Source organism: Electrona antarctica, assembly GCF_951216825.1.
Source record: "Electrona antarctica genome assembly, chromosome: 5".
NCBI lineage: Eukaryota > Metazoa > Chordata > Actinopteri > Myctophiformes > Myctophidae > Electrona > Electrona antarctica.
This window is the reverse complement of record NC_136810.1, coordinates 24,340,229-24,358,097: the sequence shown is the minus strand read 5'-3', so window position 1 is coordinate 24,358,097 and position 17,869 is coordinate 24,340,229. Positions and strand designations below refer to the sequence as shown.

The following is a 17,869-nucleotide window of genomic DNA, read 5'->3' as shown; positions in this document are numbered from 1 at the left end:
TCTACTAAACAATATGACCTTTTTCTTGAGGGCGGCTTGGAGCTCGCCTGAGTGGAAAGTATAGAAGGTCTCCGCTAAACCCCTTTCCTCTCCCATGTCTCCCCACCCCCCCATTCCTACCCAAGGCTCCTCTTTCCAAAAGGTCTCTTTCAGCCTGCAATCTCAGGAAACATCGGTGCGCACAGACAACATAAACACATGTAATTAAGTCCTCCGCTCCCTTCACCTTTACAGGTTGTCCTCGGGGCGCTTTTCTTGTCTTTCTCTGTTCCTATAGAATGAGTCGCTCTGTCTTCTCTCTTCCTTGCAGTCTTCTTTTCTTCCCTGTAACCCTGTCAAGGTAAAAGGAATCTTCCTCTCATTGCTCAGCCAGGTTTACTCGACACGTGCAGCTCAGCTGAGGTCCACCTGAAAGAGAGAGAAAAAGGTCTGGAAGCCGCGCTAGCGGCCCAGGCGTTGCACATTACTCTCTTCTTCCTTCATCTTCTTCAGAATGTTGTTAAAGGCATTCACCCACGACCTGGAAATAGAAAAGTATCGGCCTTGAGGCATATTGAACTTTTGATTTGTTGCATTTCGGGTGCAAATGGCATACATTCCCTTTAACTTTGTGTAATATACTGTCGGTGGTCGCAGTGGGAGGTTCCCACTTGGAGTACGCACACATGGGGTGGGGTGGGGGTCAGTGACCAGGGGGCATAGTTAGTAAAACGTCATTGTGGGATTTTCTCAGTTTGTGTAGGCCAGTGGTTCTCAGAGTGGGGTCCGGTGACCCCCAGGGGTCCTTGGTAGGGTCCCAGAAGGTCCACAGCAGTAGCGTGTAGTTAGCGCTGTGTGCTTAGATTTTTTTTAACATAATCTTCTCTTCTGGCACGAAACATTTTCAGATGGGGGAGTCCACGGCCAAATACATACCATTTTGGTGGTCCTTGACACGAAAAGGTTTGAGAACTACTGGTGTTGTAGGCTGTGTTCAGCCATTAGGGAATGCGGTGGCTTGCCTGGCCTGCAAACCCTTAGCCTCAAAGCTTTGCCAGTGACCCCGTGTCACTCGGTACAACTGTTTTCCTAAGCGTTGGAATGACACGACAATTTATGTTGGCTTTTTCGCCAAAGTCCAGCACTCTTGTGTTATGTCACTGGAATGCAGCTAAGCCGAGAGAACTGCCTTTTACTGTGTAGGTCTGTGTAGGTGAGTGTGTGTGTGTGTGTGTGTGTGTGTGTGTGTGTGTGTGTGTGTGTGTGTGTGTGTGTGTGTGTGTGTGTGTGTGTGTGTGTGTGTGTGTGTGTGTGTGTGTGTGTGTGTGTGTGTGTGTGTGTGTGTGTGTGTGTGTGTGTTACTTTGTGATACTTTTTACTTGCTTTTCCTTACCTGCTTTTCCTTTTTTGCAAACCATGCTTTGAAATGTGCTATATAAATAAAGTTATTAGGGCCCGAGCATTGCACAGTAGTGGGAAGCCCTATTGAAATCGGTCAGAGCAAACGGCATCAAATACATGTTCTAGAGCAACAACTGGAGCCGAAACAGAATAACAATGGGTCACCGAGGTCCCATTAACATAAATGCAACAACATTAAATAAACAGTCACCGTGGGACATTAAACATACAACCAGTAACAGGCTGAGGACTTGTGTGTGGCTCTGTCTGGACCCAGGCTCTGTCTGGACCCAGTCTCTGTCTGGACCCAGTCTCTGTCTGGACCCAGCCTCTCACTGCTCTGTCTGGACCCAGCCTCTGTCTGGACCCAGCCTCTCACCTCTGTCTGGACCCAGCCTCTCACTGCTCTGTCTGGACCCAGCCTCTGTCTGGACCCAGCCTCTCACCTCTGTCTGGACCCAGCCTCTGTCTGGACCCAGCCTCTCACCTCTGTCTGGACCCAGCCTCTCACCTCTGTCTGGACCCAGCCTCTCACCTCTGTCTGGACCCAGCCTCTCACCTCTGTCTGGACCCAGCCTCTCACCTCTGTCTGGACCCAGCCTCTCACCTCTGTCTGGACCCAGCCTCTCACCTCTGTCTGGACCCAGCCTCTCACCTCTGTCTGGACCCAGCCTCTCACCTCTGTCTGGACCCAGCCTCTCACCTCTGTCTGGACCCAGCCTCTCACCTCTGTCTGGACCCAGCCTCTCACCTCTGTCTGGACCCAGCCTCTCACCTCTGTCTGGACCCAGCCTCTCACCTCTGTCTGGACCCAGCCTCTCACCTCTGTCTGGACCCAGTCTCTGTCTGGACCCAGTCTCTGTCTGGACCCAGTCTCTCACTGCTCTGTCTGGACCCAGCCTCTCACTGCTCTGTCTGGACCCAGCCTCTCACTGCTCTGTCTGGACCCAGCCTCTCACTGCTCTGTCTGGACCCAGCCTCTGTCTGGACCCAGCCTCTCACCTCTGTCTGGACCCAGCCTCTCACCTCTGTCTGGACCCAGCCTCTCACTGCAACAAAGAACACAAGCACATTAGCTTCCTTATTTACACAGCACCTGTCCTTCATTCGAACGAAAATGGAGCCCTAAGCCCTATCTATGAAATCTATGAAAGTGTGTGTGTGTGTGTGTGTGTGTGTGTGTGTGTGTGTCTGTGTCTGTGTCTGTGTGTGTGTGTGTGTGTGTGTCCTTGGCCTGAAGCACGTCGAAGACCCCTTATGCATCTCCTTTATTTCCCAAAGCAGATGAGCCTAACACCAGGCCAGTGACCTTGGGGAGCGACAGAGCTATGGCAGAGGAGATGGACCACGTGGGAGCAGCCATAGACGATCACAGTCACCGCGGAACCAACTCCAGCGACGCTACTCGCCCCAGATCCCCGAGCCGCCGCAAGCGCTTCCTGTCCTACCCGCGCTACGTCGAGCTGATGGTGACGGCCGACGCCAAGATGACACGCCACCACGGACACAACCTCGAGCACTACATCCTAACAATCATGTCAGTAGTAAGTAAAATATTGTTCCCTTTAAAATCATTTCATTCTTACCTTGAAAGAATAATGAATTTTGTTTTTTTTGTTTTGTTTTTAAAGTCAGTTTCGATTTTCCGCTATTCAGGACTACTGATTTAGGAGGCATTCGTAGAATCAAAAAGAATTATGAGTAGCATTGGGTTTTAACCAATCAGTATAACTACTCCATCTGCAGTGATTGGGGGTGGTCTCCCTATACATTCAGACCCTGCTGTCGGGGCAGTAGGACAGCTACTGGCTGACAAGCATTGGTGGACAAAGTACTCAATTTTGTTTTACTTAAGTAAAAGTACCAATACTGCAATTTAGAACTACTTTGTTACAAGTAAAAGTACGGAATTGAAAATGCGCCACGTTGCGACACATTGTGAGCTTGTAGATCTGCTATTTTCAAATGGCCGAAATGTATAGGTAAATGTATGTTTTCTAATCAAAATTAAAATCTCCAAAGTAACTAGTAACTAAAGTTTTCAAATGATTGTAGTGAAGTAAAAGTACAATATTTGGCTACGAGATGTAGTGGAGTAGAAGTAAAAGTACTGGAAATTGGAAATACTCACTAAAGTACAAATACCTCAAAATTGTACTTAAGTACAGTACTTAAGTAAAAGTACTTAAGTCTGTGCAGTTGTAAAGCGTGACGTTTGCTTGACGGTCCAGTGGAAGAAGCACAGACACACGCATCTGAATGTGATTTCATATGTGTATACTTGAACTCTGACCTTTACGAAGCCTGCATGTGATCCTGGAGAGTTGACTTGTAATCAAGCCCACTTTCTGAGGAGGCTGCGCTTCCCACCGTCAGCATGGGCTCTAATAGGGGCCTCCCTGGAGCAGTGGTTCCCAAAGTACCCAAGTCCAGGTGTGCCGTGGGAGTTTGTGAAAACTACACTTATTATACTGTGTAGCAATGATTCAAAACTGTGGCTGATCAGAAGTCATTGTTGTTGTTTTCATTGTGATGCTGCTACTGTAGGTAGGAACTTATACTACGTTAGTTCCATTGACACAATCAATTGATTGATAATAACAGGCTCTGAAAATGCACATGGCCCACCCACCTTTTGTGCCCAGCCTTGGGTACAAAACAGTGTGAAAACAAACCACTGGCCTAGAGGGAAGTACGATATTGTTGCTGTCGGGTGGAATCCAAAACTGTTATTTTTCTGAATATAAATGCAAAAATAGCACAAAAGAAATAACAGATCTACAAGTTCAAAGCACTTGTGGATCGAGCTCATAGATCGGCTATGCTACTGTTGTGTGACGAAATAGGGCCTACATTTGTGGAAGAAAAAGCATACAAATATCTAGATAAAAGGTTTGTGCCTGACAGCAACGATATCACAGTTGTTTGATCTGTCCTGTGCACACGAGAGGCTGTGGGCTGCACTGGCCCTGTCTGTCTGTCTGTCTGTCTGTCTGTCTGTCTGTCTGTCTGTCTGTCTGTCTGTCTGTCTGTCTGTCTGTCTGTCTGTCTGTCTGTCTGTCTGTCTGTCTGTCTGTCTGTCTGTCTGTCTGTCTGTCTGTCTGTCTGTCTGTCTGTCTGTCTGTCTGTCTGCAGACTGAATACTCACAGCACTCATTAACCTATAGAGGAGTAATGATTGTCATTGCACTGTTATCCTTAAGGAAGGTTGATAAGCTACAGTGAGTGTGCCACTTGATTTCCCATGCTGACACGCACGCACGCACGCACGCACGCACGCACGCACGCACGCACGCACGCACGCACGCACGCACGCACGCACAGACAGACAGACAGACACACTGTTGAGTCAATCAGCTTTGGGCTCGGTGCAAACCACTCGGCCAGACGCAGGACAGGACAGGGAAATCAGCCAAGCCTGATCCCTGGTTGCTATGGTGACAGCATGAACCGCCGTGCCAGTACGTCTGGTGGTCTCTCGGTCGGGTTAATAGCGGGGTCTGTCACTTCTCCAAATATGATGATGTCACTTTGTTTTTACGCCAGAGAGAGAGAGAGAGAGAGAGAGACTAACGAAGAAAAAGGTGCAAGAGAAATGTTTGTACTTGTGTGTGTGTGTGTGTAAGCTCTGCAGGCTTTTAGAGCTTAGTGTTCAGTGTTAATTTATCCATTTGCAACTCAGAGCGTGTACAAATTGAACCAAATGGACCCTTACGGGTACATTGTGTACATGAGAGGAGAGCTTCCCCGTGTTGAGTCAAATTAAGCAACAGGCTCCACTCCTGGTGGTGCCCTTCCGTCAATTCCTTTAAGTTTCAGCTTTGCAACCATACTCCCCCCGGAACCCCAAGACTTTGGCTTCCCTGGACCCTTACGGGTTAATTTGGTTCCATTTGTACACTCTCTGAGTTACATGGACACTGAGGATTCAACCGTGACTTGGTTATGTGGGTGTGACTGTGGCACCTCCCTTCAATTACAACTGAACCCCACATCACACATTGGGGTGCGGGTCGGGTTTTGATTGAATGTTTTATTAAGGGACAGCTAATAATGCTAAAAAGGATAATTTTTGTGTTATCCATTGTGGTGCTATCGTATTCAATTCATCAAGACATAAGCAATGAGACATGCAATTTATACAATACTACAATAAATCATCAATTCTGTTACCTGTTACCTATCCACTTTGTGCCTTATGGCACATAAGGCTCTCATCAATACTAGGAGAAATAAAAGTATATTTATAGGGGGGTAATTTATTTTGGCAAGCTAGAAGACTTGTCTAGGTCCAGTTGCAAATTGCAGACAGGCGCAGTTTTGAAGGAGTGTAGGAGGTCACTACACTAGCACCGAAGTCGGACGTCAATATCGGTAGAGGGCGCTAAATCCATGGGTTCACTTTTTATTTGAATTATAATCTCCATAGGGCCGTTTCACTCATGTGGATATGAATAATCAACTGAGAGAAAACGCTAATGTCAACTGAGAGAAAACGCTAATGTCAACTGAGAGAAAACGCTAATATTACTGCTCCTGAATGAGTTAAATTTTCGCTAGAAACAGACTGTATCATATATGACTGTCATAAACGATACAGATACACCTCCCCAACAATATTGCCAAGACAGTTTGTTTATTTTTGGACCATAATTCTTATATGAGATGATTTTAAGATGACCCCATGTTATTCTCCATAGAGAAAAACTTCCGTGAACCAGGGGATGAGCGAGTGACGTCAGGACTTCGGCGCTCTCTTTTTGATGGCTGCTGTAGGGCGTTACACATTTTGGTGGCATAACAGTAGAATTAATTCATCGGCATGTTTGTGCCAAATCTGGGGGAATGAGATCAGTGGAGCTCCCTGCCGGTGTTTCTCACTCTTTTGAAGTAGTACACTGAAGAGTAGGTGCTTTGCTCCATAAAGCCCCCGGAAAATCCCCCGCTTCCCCGGTCCGTTGCGCTGCATCCCTCCAGTGTCCCGTATCCTCCCAGGCCTGGCTTTTCCAGAGCGAGTGAGCGAGCGATCGTTGCGCCTCGTCTCCCCTCCAGGCTAAAGACAAGCTAAATGTTTATAGTGGGCTAATGAGTTCCTGTCAGAGGGCTGTGCATGCATGGCCCCAGGAGCCCGCTGACCGACCGCGACAGGGGTGAGCGAGAGAAACGAGAGAGGGAGGGGAAGAAAATATACAAAGGGGAGGCTCTTGTCCTCACAGTGGGGCGCCCAGTTCCAGCTTTTGCAGAAATGTCACATTAGTTGCGGGGTCAGGCTTTTATTTCCGTATTATTATTTTCCCTCTCTTTCCGAAGGTGCATATGGGGAACCGTAATTGTGCTTAATCCCTGTTGATTAAACTTACCCAGAAGGAATGAAGATATAATTTTTCTCTCTTTTTCTCCAATGAGCTGTTGCTATTTCGATTATGCCCTGTGGTGCACAGGCGAGGCCTGCGCTCTCATTCCAAGTACTGAGTTACCAATTATCCTAGCCCCCCCTCTCTTTCTCTCTCTCTCTCTCCCTCCCTCCCTCCATCCCTCACCCCCTGTGCTTTTGTTTAGATTAGTGGAGGTGTGCATTTCTTGTCTGTGTGTTTGTGTTGTTACAGGTTGCAGCGGTGTACAGGGACCCCAGCGTCGGCAATCTCATCAACGTTGTGATTGTCAAGCTAATCGTCATCCACAATGAACAGGTGAGTCCCACAACTTCACACATGCACGCATACAGTACACGCACGCGCACACACAACACTGACGTCAGTGCAGGTGTCCCTGGCCTGGCCTTTTCTCTGTGAGGCCTATTTTAAGAGGACACTGGCTGCCTTGTCAGTCTTGAGGTTCTCTTTGTAAAAAAGAAAAGAAAAAAAGGTATACAGTAGCCGGTTAGTTAGCAACCTGCAAATGAGTTAAGGTTGAGGTGGCTCGCTGTGCTTAGCTTTGTTATAGTATAACACTAAATTACCATATTGTGAAGGTGTGTTCACAAAGCAAAATATTTGTTCCAACGGCACGATTGCGTACAGTGCGTACATTGCGTCAAGTGGCATCAACAGGGCAACGCGAACAAAGTGTTCCGTTGCCTCTGTATTTTCTCTCCAGTTGGATAATCCAAGTGAAGTGACGTTCGCCTCACATTTACCAATGGCTGACCAGCGCTACCAAAGTGAAAGATGTTTTACCTTGTGTTGGGAATGCACCGCTCAGACTACTTCTTTGATTTTATTTCCTGAGACTCCTTCCTTTCCGGTCACATTTTTCGCTGTCACGTTTCTGTCCCCCTGGACACAGGAAGGGCCCACAGTGAACTTCAACGCCGCCACCACCCTCCACAACTTCTGCGTCTGGCAGCAGACACAAAACGCCCCGGAAGACAGCCACCCGACTCACCATGACACTGCACTCCTCATCACCAGGTACGCCCCCACCATGACACTGCAATCCTCATCACCAGGTACGCCCCCACCATGACACTGCAATCCTCATCTTCAGATACAGTACACCTCCCCCCAAAGGCCATGACCAGAATAACTTAAATGTTGACATTCTTTTGTACTCATCATTTCCCCTATACCAGCAGTCATCAGCCCCTGGAGTAGTGTGGTGGTCTTTCTTTCCTGCAGAAACACAGCCCTCTCGCTGTATTTTGGTGTTTTCACTGTTTGTTTTGGTAGAAAAGCAACTAGTCAACTATTCAACTAGTCGACTAGTAAATCCACTAGTCGGCCTTGCTGGTACTAGTTGACTAGTTATAGTCACCAATGTACACAGTTTTTAAATGTACAAATAACTAGGCAACAAGTGAAAGCCCTATTAGACGGGGATATGTTTGGGCAACCCAAACAAACAGTGAAAATACCAAAACACAGCAAGAACGCTGTGTGTTTCTGCAGGTGAACACTACCATACTACTCCAGTAGCTGATAACTGCTGGTATTGAGGGAAATGATCGGTAAAACATATATTGTTTTGTTAATAATGTAAAAAGAAGGGAACACCCTCTAGTCTTTTAGTGAAACAGACTTGAGTTACAACAACTGTACGTTTTTCTCTCTACACCAAATCTCTTCACCAAAAATAGCTGAGGCGTTTTGAGCTTGTAGAATTGTAGATCTGCTATTTTTGGAAAATGTTCCCCCCAGAACAGGCATTCTGGGATTCAAGTGGCAGTGGAAGTGGAGTGGAAGTACATCATGGGAGACACAAACACACCTGCGGATCGTTGTATTGACAGTGTTGTCACTTTGTTTTGCAGGGAAGACATCTGCCGGGCGAAAGACAAATGTGACACATTAGGTATAGTAAGGCTTTTTTTTCCCACTCCCTTTCTTTTCATCGTTCATGAAAGTCTCCACCTCCAGTTCTTGTGAATTAACTTTCTTTCCACCCTGTTAAGCGCTGCAGCTCATAATCCCAACAGTAATGAGTTTATGGCACGTTGTCAGCTAATAATATTATAGCGAAAGAACCGCCTGGCGGAAAGGAGGAGGGAGAGTGGAGGCGGTGGCGGCGGCGGCACTAATCTCTATTACGGAATAGAAATCTTGATGGTTTACTAACTTTTAGCAGTCTTATCCGACAGGGTTTCTTTTTTAACCAACTGTGTGCGCGTGTGTCTTCTCACAGGGCTCGCCGAGCTGGGGACCATGTGCGACCCGTATCGGAGTTGCTCCATCAGCGAGGAAAATGGACTCAGCGCCTCCTTCACCATTGCCCATGAGCTGGGCCATGTGTAAGTACTGCAACCGTGAATTAAAGCTCTCAGTCGCCCTGACTGATTTCAGTCATTTTTTATAAGATTAAAGCGTATTATAATGGAATACATGTTCTTATAAATTGATGTTCAGAAGCATCTTCCATAAAAGACTATTTCATATAAATGCAAAGGTTAAAGCCTCAAATATGCAATTTCATCAACTGGTTGGCTGTATGTGGAACAGCATGGAACACATGTACGTTTAGAATGATAATGATAACCTAAACATCATACATAATTGTGCTAATTGTTTGGGGAAACACATGCATTGTGTGGAGTACACCTTTCATGCTATGTCTCACAAATCACAGATTGGGACAGTCGTGAGATTTGTTGTTTTTCTTTAATCCCTGATTGGAACACACAGTCCACTTCTTTTCCTCTGTTAACCCACCGGCTCGCTCTACAGAGCACCGAAGTCTGACGTAATATGCATGTATATGCATCCTTCTTGGGTCACACTTTTGTTTGTTTTTTCTGAATTCCCATAGATGTGTGTTTAATATCACGTCATATAAGAACCGTGTTCCAAAAATAAACAAATGATCCCGGGCCATATGGATATGAAGAATCAACTGACTGCGAGAAAACTAACAGTATCAAATATGAGTGTCTGAAGATCGTAAACGATACAAAAGCCACCTCCCTGACAACATTGCCGGCACGATTGGTTCATTTTTGGACCGCAATTCTTATATGAGACGATTCTGAAGATGACCCAATGTAATTCTACATAGATAAATGACTTGCGTGACCCAGGGGATGAACGAGTGACATCAGGACTTTGGTACTCTATTCCCATTAAAACCCACCATACCCTCTCTTGCTGCGTTAACCCACCGCCCCCCTCCCCAAACCCAACAAAAGCCCTCTTATCAAGCCTGCTCCTAGCAGACGCAGGTGCAAAACATAATAAATTGAGAAATGGGAGTTTTTAATAACACGCCAGCCTTAATGCCTTTACTGTACTGTACCTTGTCCAGGTGCATCTGGGTTTTGCGGCAATGATGTACAGAGGTACCGTGTAGAAGTCAGAGGTGCAGCTCTTTTAGAGGTGGTTAGGGTTGTTCAGTACGTAGTATACAGTACGCATAGAGACAGGCACAAGACTGAGCGTTCTGCTTAGTATTCAGGGGCTGACTGACTGACTGACTGACTGACTGACTGACTGACTGACTGACTGATTGACTGACTGACTGACTGACTGACTGCATGGGTTTCCATCCCCCATTCCCCCCAACCATTACTTCCAAAATTCCAATACCAAAACCCCAAAGCGTGTGAAGACAGACCCATGGAAGCAGTGACATACGATATACAGAGTAATCAGCGTGTAATACCTGTGTTATCATAACATGTATGCTTGGCCAAAGAGTGTTTCCACAACAGCCAAATGTCACCATTATGTGTGAACGAAAAAACACAACAAAACAAAACAAAACACATGAAGGCTCTGAATGAGCTGCTTTGTCACCAGGGTGACATCGTGGGCTTATTTCAGATTTTGTCAATGCGAAGTCCATTCCTGCATTGCATACACTATTGTGTACGGCAGTGGACTTTTTCAATTCAAGGACCCCCTAAAGGATAGGCCTATGGCCACCCATCTGCTTTTGTGCCACTGCCAGGGAGCCAAAGAAGATTATCAATATTTGTCAGGAAACCTACAAAAAAATAGCAGATGTGTTAACTGTACAGTACAAGCTTGTAGATCTGAATAGCCAACATATACATCTGTATATGTTGGTTAAAATGATAGTGATGCTGTATATTAGGACACCACTATGAGAGCCACTGGTGTACAGTACTGGACTGTTAGTCCATAGAGTTATAATAGAGAGCGAAAAGTTGCTCACCAACGCACAAAGCATCCGGAAGAACACTCTACACAGCAACTTCCACATTTTCCTTGAATTGATTCAAATGTGGAAGACTTGAGCACCGAACAGGCGCACTAGGGTTTCAAACGGTAGAAGCACTGCCACCCGCAATAGCGTTTTAATGGCAGAAGTAGGCCTATTACAATACCAGATTTGACCAGCAGGCGAAGGCAGCTTCACCGAGCTACCGTGGTTCGGTGGGCTTGCTGTAGTCGCGTATTTCCACTTCCACAAGGTTAGCATGTACCCGTTTCCTGTTCTGGTTCATTTTCCCCATAGCTTTGTTTGATTTGCTCAGCAGCAGATGCATATTTATGCATATTTATGCATATTTATGCATTTGTGGTGAATGTTCTCCCCAGAGTAGGGATGCTGGGGTTCAACTGGTTAAGGGTCTCCATGCTGGATTGATTGATTGATTGATTGATTGATTGATTGATTGATTGATTGAATACTTTAACAACATGTTTGTTAACAGTACAGTCAAAAGTTATGCTAAAAGGATAACACAAAGCCCCAGGGGCTTGCTTCCAACTGAACACTACCAGCTGAACGCTACCATTTTAAGCTTGACCATTCCACGACACACACAAGAAGGAAAGAACTTTATCTTTTCGCACTATATTTTCCATTCCATTATGGTACGCGATCCATCATGGTGAAGCATCCATACAGATGGAGTTATGGCCTCCTCTCCCTCCTCCTCCTTTTCTATTTGTTTCTTTCATTCCTCCTTTGTTGACTCAGAAGTGTGTGAATGTGAAAGCGAGTGACAGCTTTGACTTTCCGGTTTGCTCTGCTCTGCCCAGTGGTGCCATGGCTGTTAAATGGGCTCCAGTGTCGCCCAGTGTGTGAGCCACTGGATAAGAATGAGAGCTATTCTGCTGCCTCCACTGTTCCACTCACACATTCCTCCACAGCGGGGAGAGAGAGAGAGAGAGAGAGGAGAGAGAGAGTCCAATATTCAATATATTTTTACATACGTTGTTTTGTTTTGATTGTTTTGTTCCTTTTTTGCTTGTGAACACTGGCACACTTCTCATGCCAATAAAACTCCATTGAATTGAATCGAGTGAGTGAGTGAGAGAGAGAAAGACAGAGTGAGAGTGAGCGAGACACACAGAGAGAGAGAGACATACAGAGGCAGAGAGAGAAAATAGAATGTGACAGACAGTCAGACTAGATCACAGTAGGTGCACAGAAGGACCTGTGTGTCTAAAGAGGGAAATACATCCTCCCTTTCTTTTCCCACACTTTCTAATTTTTCTCTCTTCCTTATCTACCTTTCTCCACCTCCTTTTTTCTCCTCCCTCCTGCTATTTTAACTTCTTTTCTGACATGTCTTATTCCTACCCTCCCTTTTGATCTCCTATAGCATAGTTAGTACCTCCACACCACACATCTCTCCTCCCTCCTTCCATTCTCCCCTCTCTTTCTCTCCTCTCTTCCTCCTCATCTTCTTCCCTCCATCCTGCCTCTCATGTGGATGTTTATGCCATCGCCGGAGCAGCTGGGGCTCTGCCTCTCAGCTTTGGTTAATTGCCGCGCTCACAAGCACAAAAGCTCTGGAGAGTGCTTAGCACTCTGGGCAAGCCAGTGTCAGGTAGCGCGGGAACCACTCGAGAACGCTGTGGATTAACGGAAAAGATTTCAGAGTAATGTACGAGAGGCCTTTCTCAGATGACTGTGAAGACGTGTGGTTACTAATAGCCGACGTGGGTGTTTTCTCAAGCAGGGTGGAGTCACACCATAGCACTCCATAAGGCCTCATGAAGTTCCATGATGTGTTTGGTGACATTCGAATGATGCCTACTCTTCAAAATATTACCAGATCCCAAATAATTGTCATAATTGACATTTTGAGATGTCATTATGACTCATTAGGGCCACTCTGGATTGTAAAACGGATGACAAATGTCTTTCTTAGGACTCGAGCAGATTCCGACATATAAATCAATTATTTGCAATCCAGTGTCTTGACTCCACATGACTCTGAAAGCAGTCTGGCTGGCGGGGATGGATGAGGTCTCTATGGGGTGTCTCTGTCAAAAGGCAATAAATCTGGAGGGAGATCTGGGGGAGCTAATCCTCAGACGATGTAAAGAAGTGTCAACTTTATTAATCTTCAGTGTATGGGGGCGTGCTCCCACTTCAGTCTCAGGGGTGAAGTGTGTTAGTTATTGAGGCGTTGCTCCCAGTCGAGTCCCAGTGGTGTGAGAGCCGTGATGTTTCTCATCTATCTCTCATCAGAATCCACCGCTGGCTGACGTTTGTGTTCATGTGCAGCCCATCTGCACAGTGGCACACGATGGGGATCTCATTGTGGTGAAACATCTCTCTGTTATTATATCGCTTGTCCGGTTATTTATGGGTATTTTCGACAGAGAAATATGTCTCCACCCCTGTGCTTACAGTTGTATTGTTGAGAAGGCGAAGTGCAGCAGGAGTGTTTTGAGAGCAAAGCTGTCAAACGTAGCATTTTAGAGATGATGCAAACGAAACAACGAACAACCCTTGTGATTCACGCTGCCCTCTCCACCCTGCTATTGATGTGCATTAGCCCATCTCCTGAAAACTTCAAGTAAAGACCCATAAAGTGATCCAAATAGGAAGAAATAGGGCCATATACAGAATCAAAATCCATCAGAAGTGAATGTGGTGGACAGTGGACACGTGAGTGGACCCCTATCTGGATTATGCCCCAAGTTTATAAACGACAGTAATTCTGAATGTTATTGGATGTGATGCTGATGTTTTGACCGTGTGTGTGTGTGTGTGTGTGTGTGTGTGTGTGTGTGTGTGTGTGTGTGTGTGTGTGTGTGTGTGTGTGTGTGTGTGTGTGTGTGTGTGTGTGTGTGTGTGTGTGTGTGTGTGTGTGTGTGTGTGTGTGTGTGTGTGTGTGTGTGTGTGTGTGTGTGTGTGTGTGTGTGTGTGTGTGTGTGTGTGGAGCTCATTACTGGCCCTGCAGCAGAGTCCAGCTCCATTAGGCCATGGGTGAATAGTTATAGCCCGGGCAGTGTGGGCCCCTTGCCATCCACACTGGGCCTTGTTTGTGTGGTGGCCCGGTTCGACCCTTCAACCGCAGCCCACATCCTGCTGGAAGCACCAAAACAACACCATGCAGCTCTCTGTGTGTGTGTGCGTGTGTGTGTGTGCTTGCTTGTATTACTGTACTTGTGTGGGCCAAATGTCCACGCGAGTATAGTAGAATTTGAGAAATAGACCATGGTCCTCACTCCTCACAAGATAAATGTTGTTTTATGGTTAAACATCACACCTGTGTGAAGTGAGGGGCGCTCTTATCATTATACATCATCTCATGAACAACTGAATTTATGTGATTGGTTAGCTGATTTGTTCGTCGACATATGACGTACATTTTCCCTTCATTGTCAATGGCATTTAATGTTTGTGTTGCCACAAATTTACATATTTGGCGGACATTTGACCTAATTTCTCCTTTCATTGTCAATGCCAAATATGAGACGTGTGCAGTGAGGGGCGCCTCAATTCTCTTTAAACAAACATCATTCTCTGTTTGTTTAGCACTCATTAGAAACATTAGAAAGTCCATAGACTTGGCTGTACTCTGTTTGTTTAAAGTGTTCTAAACAAACATTAGAAAGTCCATAGACTTATGTCACGTGGGGTGATGTTTTTTGAGAAACATTGTCCTAACACAAACATTGAATGCCATTGATAATGAATGGCCAGCTTTGAGTGTTTGTGCAAACACAAACATTGCGTAAACACAAACATTGAAAAAAAAGTGAGGACGCAAATTCTGATTGGCCAGAATGGCATGATGTATGATGATTTTTTAACATAATTAAAATTATATTTGGCTGCCATATGACATAATTCCCGAAAGCCAGACGTTGGAGGGGCTAGTGCCCCTAATAAAAGAAGAAAGAAAAAAGATGTTGGGAGTTAAACCTGTCCTGAAAAGATTCAGGACAGGTTAGGGTTAGGATTTATGGCTAATTTATACAATTTACAATTTACAATTTAGGCATTTAGCAGACGCTCTTAATCCAGAGCGACTTACATTAAGCAATAACAAAAAGCATGGCATACATCACATGTATAAAAAGTAGTTATCATGAATCATGCGTAAACTAAGAACGTAACAGTGGAGTATCTATGTAAACTATACATACTATACTATATAATATATTATACATGTGTACTATAAAGTGCTATGACTACATAAAGTGCAATTCTAGAGCTGTCTACATAACAAGCTATAAGTCTGTTTAAAATACTATCTAAGTCTACATAATGTGCTATCTAAGGGGCTAGGCTAGGGCAAGTGCTACGGGCCATGGTGGAGTCTGAAGAGGTGGGTTTTCAGACTACGGCGGAAGATTGGGAGTGAGGCTGCAGTTCTGACTGCAATGGGAAGTGCATTCCATAGTTTTGGAGCCAGAAGGGAGAAGAGTTTGGGACGTGTGGAGCGTTGTCCCGGCGTTTTTAGTGAAGGTACCTCCAGCTTCCCTGCGTTGGCTGATCTGAGTGAGCGGGAGGGTTTGTAGGGTACGATCATACTTGTGAGATATGGGGGGGCCATGCCTTTGGTTGCTTTGAATGCCAGCATCAGAGTTTTGTATTCTGTGCGGGCAGCGACCGGGAGCCAATGGAGCGAGCGGAGAAGGGGGGAGACGTGTGAGAATTTAGGTTGGTTGAAGACCAAGCGTGCTGCGGCATTTTGGATCAGTTGGAGGGGCTTAAGTGCACATGCCGGTAGGCCAGTAAGGAGGGAGTTGCAATAGTCAAGTTTTGACAAGACTGTTGTCTGGATTAGGAGCTGGGCTGACTCCTGGGTGAGGAACGGTCTAATTCGTCGTATGTTGTAGAGTGTAAACCTACAGGATCTAGTGACAGCTGTGATGTGTGTTTTGAACGAGAGCTGACTGTCCAGGACAACACCAAGGTTCCTGGCTGTCGGGACAGACTTTACCAGGGCGTTGTCTACGGAGATAGTTAGCTCCCGCATAGGGCAGGACTTAGCTGGGAAGAACAGAAGCTCAGTCTTGTCTGGGTTCAGCTTAAGGTGGTTGGAAGACATCCACTGTGAGATGTCAGCCAGGCATGCAGTGATGCGCTCTTCTACCTGGGTGGCAGAGGGGGGGAAGGATAGAAACAGTTGTGTGTCATCGGCATAGCAGTGATAGGATATATTGTGAGCAGAGATGATGGTGCCAAGGGATTTAGTGTACAGTGAGAAGAGGAGGGGACCAAGTACAGATCCCTGTGGGACCCCAGTTTGGAGGGTGCGGGGGGGTGATAGCAAACCTTTCCAAGAAACCTGGTAAGTCCGGTCAGAGAGGTAGGAGGAGAACCACTTCAGCGCCGTCCCGCCTATGCCTAGATCAGCTAGGGTGCCTAGGAGCAGCTGGTGGTTCACTGTGTCAAATGCCGCCGATAGGTCTAGGAGAATCAGGACTGCAGAGTGGGAAGCAGCCTGGGCAGCATGTAGTGCTTCTGTGACTGCGAGGAGTGCAGTTTCCGTGGAGTGTGCCTTCTTGAATCCTGACTGGTTGGGATCCAGCAGGTTGTTCTCTGAGAGATGGAGAGAAAGCTGGTTAGAGACAACACGTTCAAGGGTTTTGGAAAGAAAGGAAAGGAGTGATACCGGTCTGTAGTTCTTGACATCTGAGGGGTCAAGAGTTGTTTTTTTGAGGAGTGGTGATACCCTGGCTGACTTGAAGGCAGATGGGACGCAGCCTGAGGTTACTGAGGTGTTGATAATGGAAGTGATGAAGGGGAGCAGGTCAGGTGCGATGGTCTGGAAGATTGGAGACGGGGCGGGGTCGAGAGGACAGGTGGTAGGTCTAGTGGATGTGACTAGTTTCAGGACCTCATCTGGGGATAGAGGAGAGAAGGAGGACATGCATGGTATGTTATGGTTAGCATTGGTTGAGTCGAGTGCTTCTTTATACTAAGTTGCATTGAGACAAAACGGTTTTAAGGTAAACCACACCAATGCAACTCATTGACCTGATCTCAACATTAAGCCCCTCCCTCCTCTCTCTGTCTCACCATTTTGCCCCTTCCTCTGTCTCAACATTAAGCCCCTCCTCCCTCCCTCTGTCTCAACATTTTGCCCCTCCCTCTGTCTCAACATTAAGCCCCTCCTCCCTCCCTCTGTCTCAACATTTTGCCCCTCCCTCTGTCTCAACATTAAGCCCCTCCCTCCTCTCTCTGTCTCAACATTTTTCCCCTCCCTCTGTCTCAACATTAAGCCCCTCCTCCCTCCCTCTGTCTCAACATTAAGCCCCTCCTCCCTCCCTCTGTCTCAACATTAAGCCCCTCCCTCCTCCCTCTGTCTCAACATTAAGCCCCTCCTCCCTCCCTCCGTCTCAACATTAAGCCCCTCCCTCCTCCCTCTGTCTCAACATTAAGCCCCTCCTCCCTCCCTCTGTCTCAACATTAAGCCCCTCCCTCTGTCTCAACATTAAGCCCCTCCTCCCTCTGTCTCAACATTAAGCCCCTCCTCCCTCCCACTGTCTCAACATTAAGCCCCTCCTCCCTCTGTCTCAACATTAAGCCCCTCCTCCCTCCCTGTCTCAACATTAAGCCCCTCCCCCCTCCCACTGTCTCAACATTAAGCCCCTCCTCCCTCCCTCTGTCTCAACAAAACATTAAGCCCTTTGAGAATGTGAGACGTGACCCTTGACCTGTCCGAGGTGAGCCAGAGGTGGTTCTCACTAGCATGTGAGCCTTATGGCGGGCTGGAGGGCCACAAAGGAGCCCTTCCTTCCAGACAACTGGAGTTTCTTATTGAAACAACGTTGGGACTATAGGTACCACCTGGGGCCTGTAACTGTGAGTGTACAAATGGAACGAACCAACGCAC

The 17,869-nt window shown here is 46.5% G+C and overlaps 1 protein-coding gene across 1 annotated transcript in view; it reads left to right on the top strand.

Moving 5' to 3' along the window:
- Positions 1 to 17,869, top strand: part of LOC306923907 (A disintegrin and metalloproteinase with thrombospondin motifs 20) — a gene marked incomplete at its 5' end in the record, with an annotated part of 154,198 nt that overhangs the window by 20,596 nt on the left and 115,733 nt on the right. Inside the window, 5 exons of the mRNA XM_079502253.1 lie at positions 2,665 to 2,924; positions 6,987 to 7,070; positions 7,666 to 7,790; positions 8,630 to 8,670; positions 9,001 to 9,106. Of these exons, the coding sequence (XP_079358379.1) occupies positions 2,665 to 2,924; positions 6,987 to 7,070; positions 7,666 to 7,790; positions 8,630 to 8,670; positions 9,001 to 9,106 (616 nt within the window). The remainder of the gene's footprint in view (positions 1 to 2,664; positions 2,925 to 6,986; positions 7,071 to 7,665; positions 7,791 to 8,629; positions 8,671 to 9,000; positions 9,107 to 17,869) is intronic.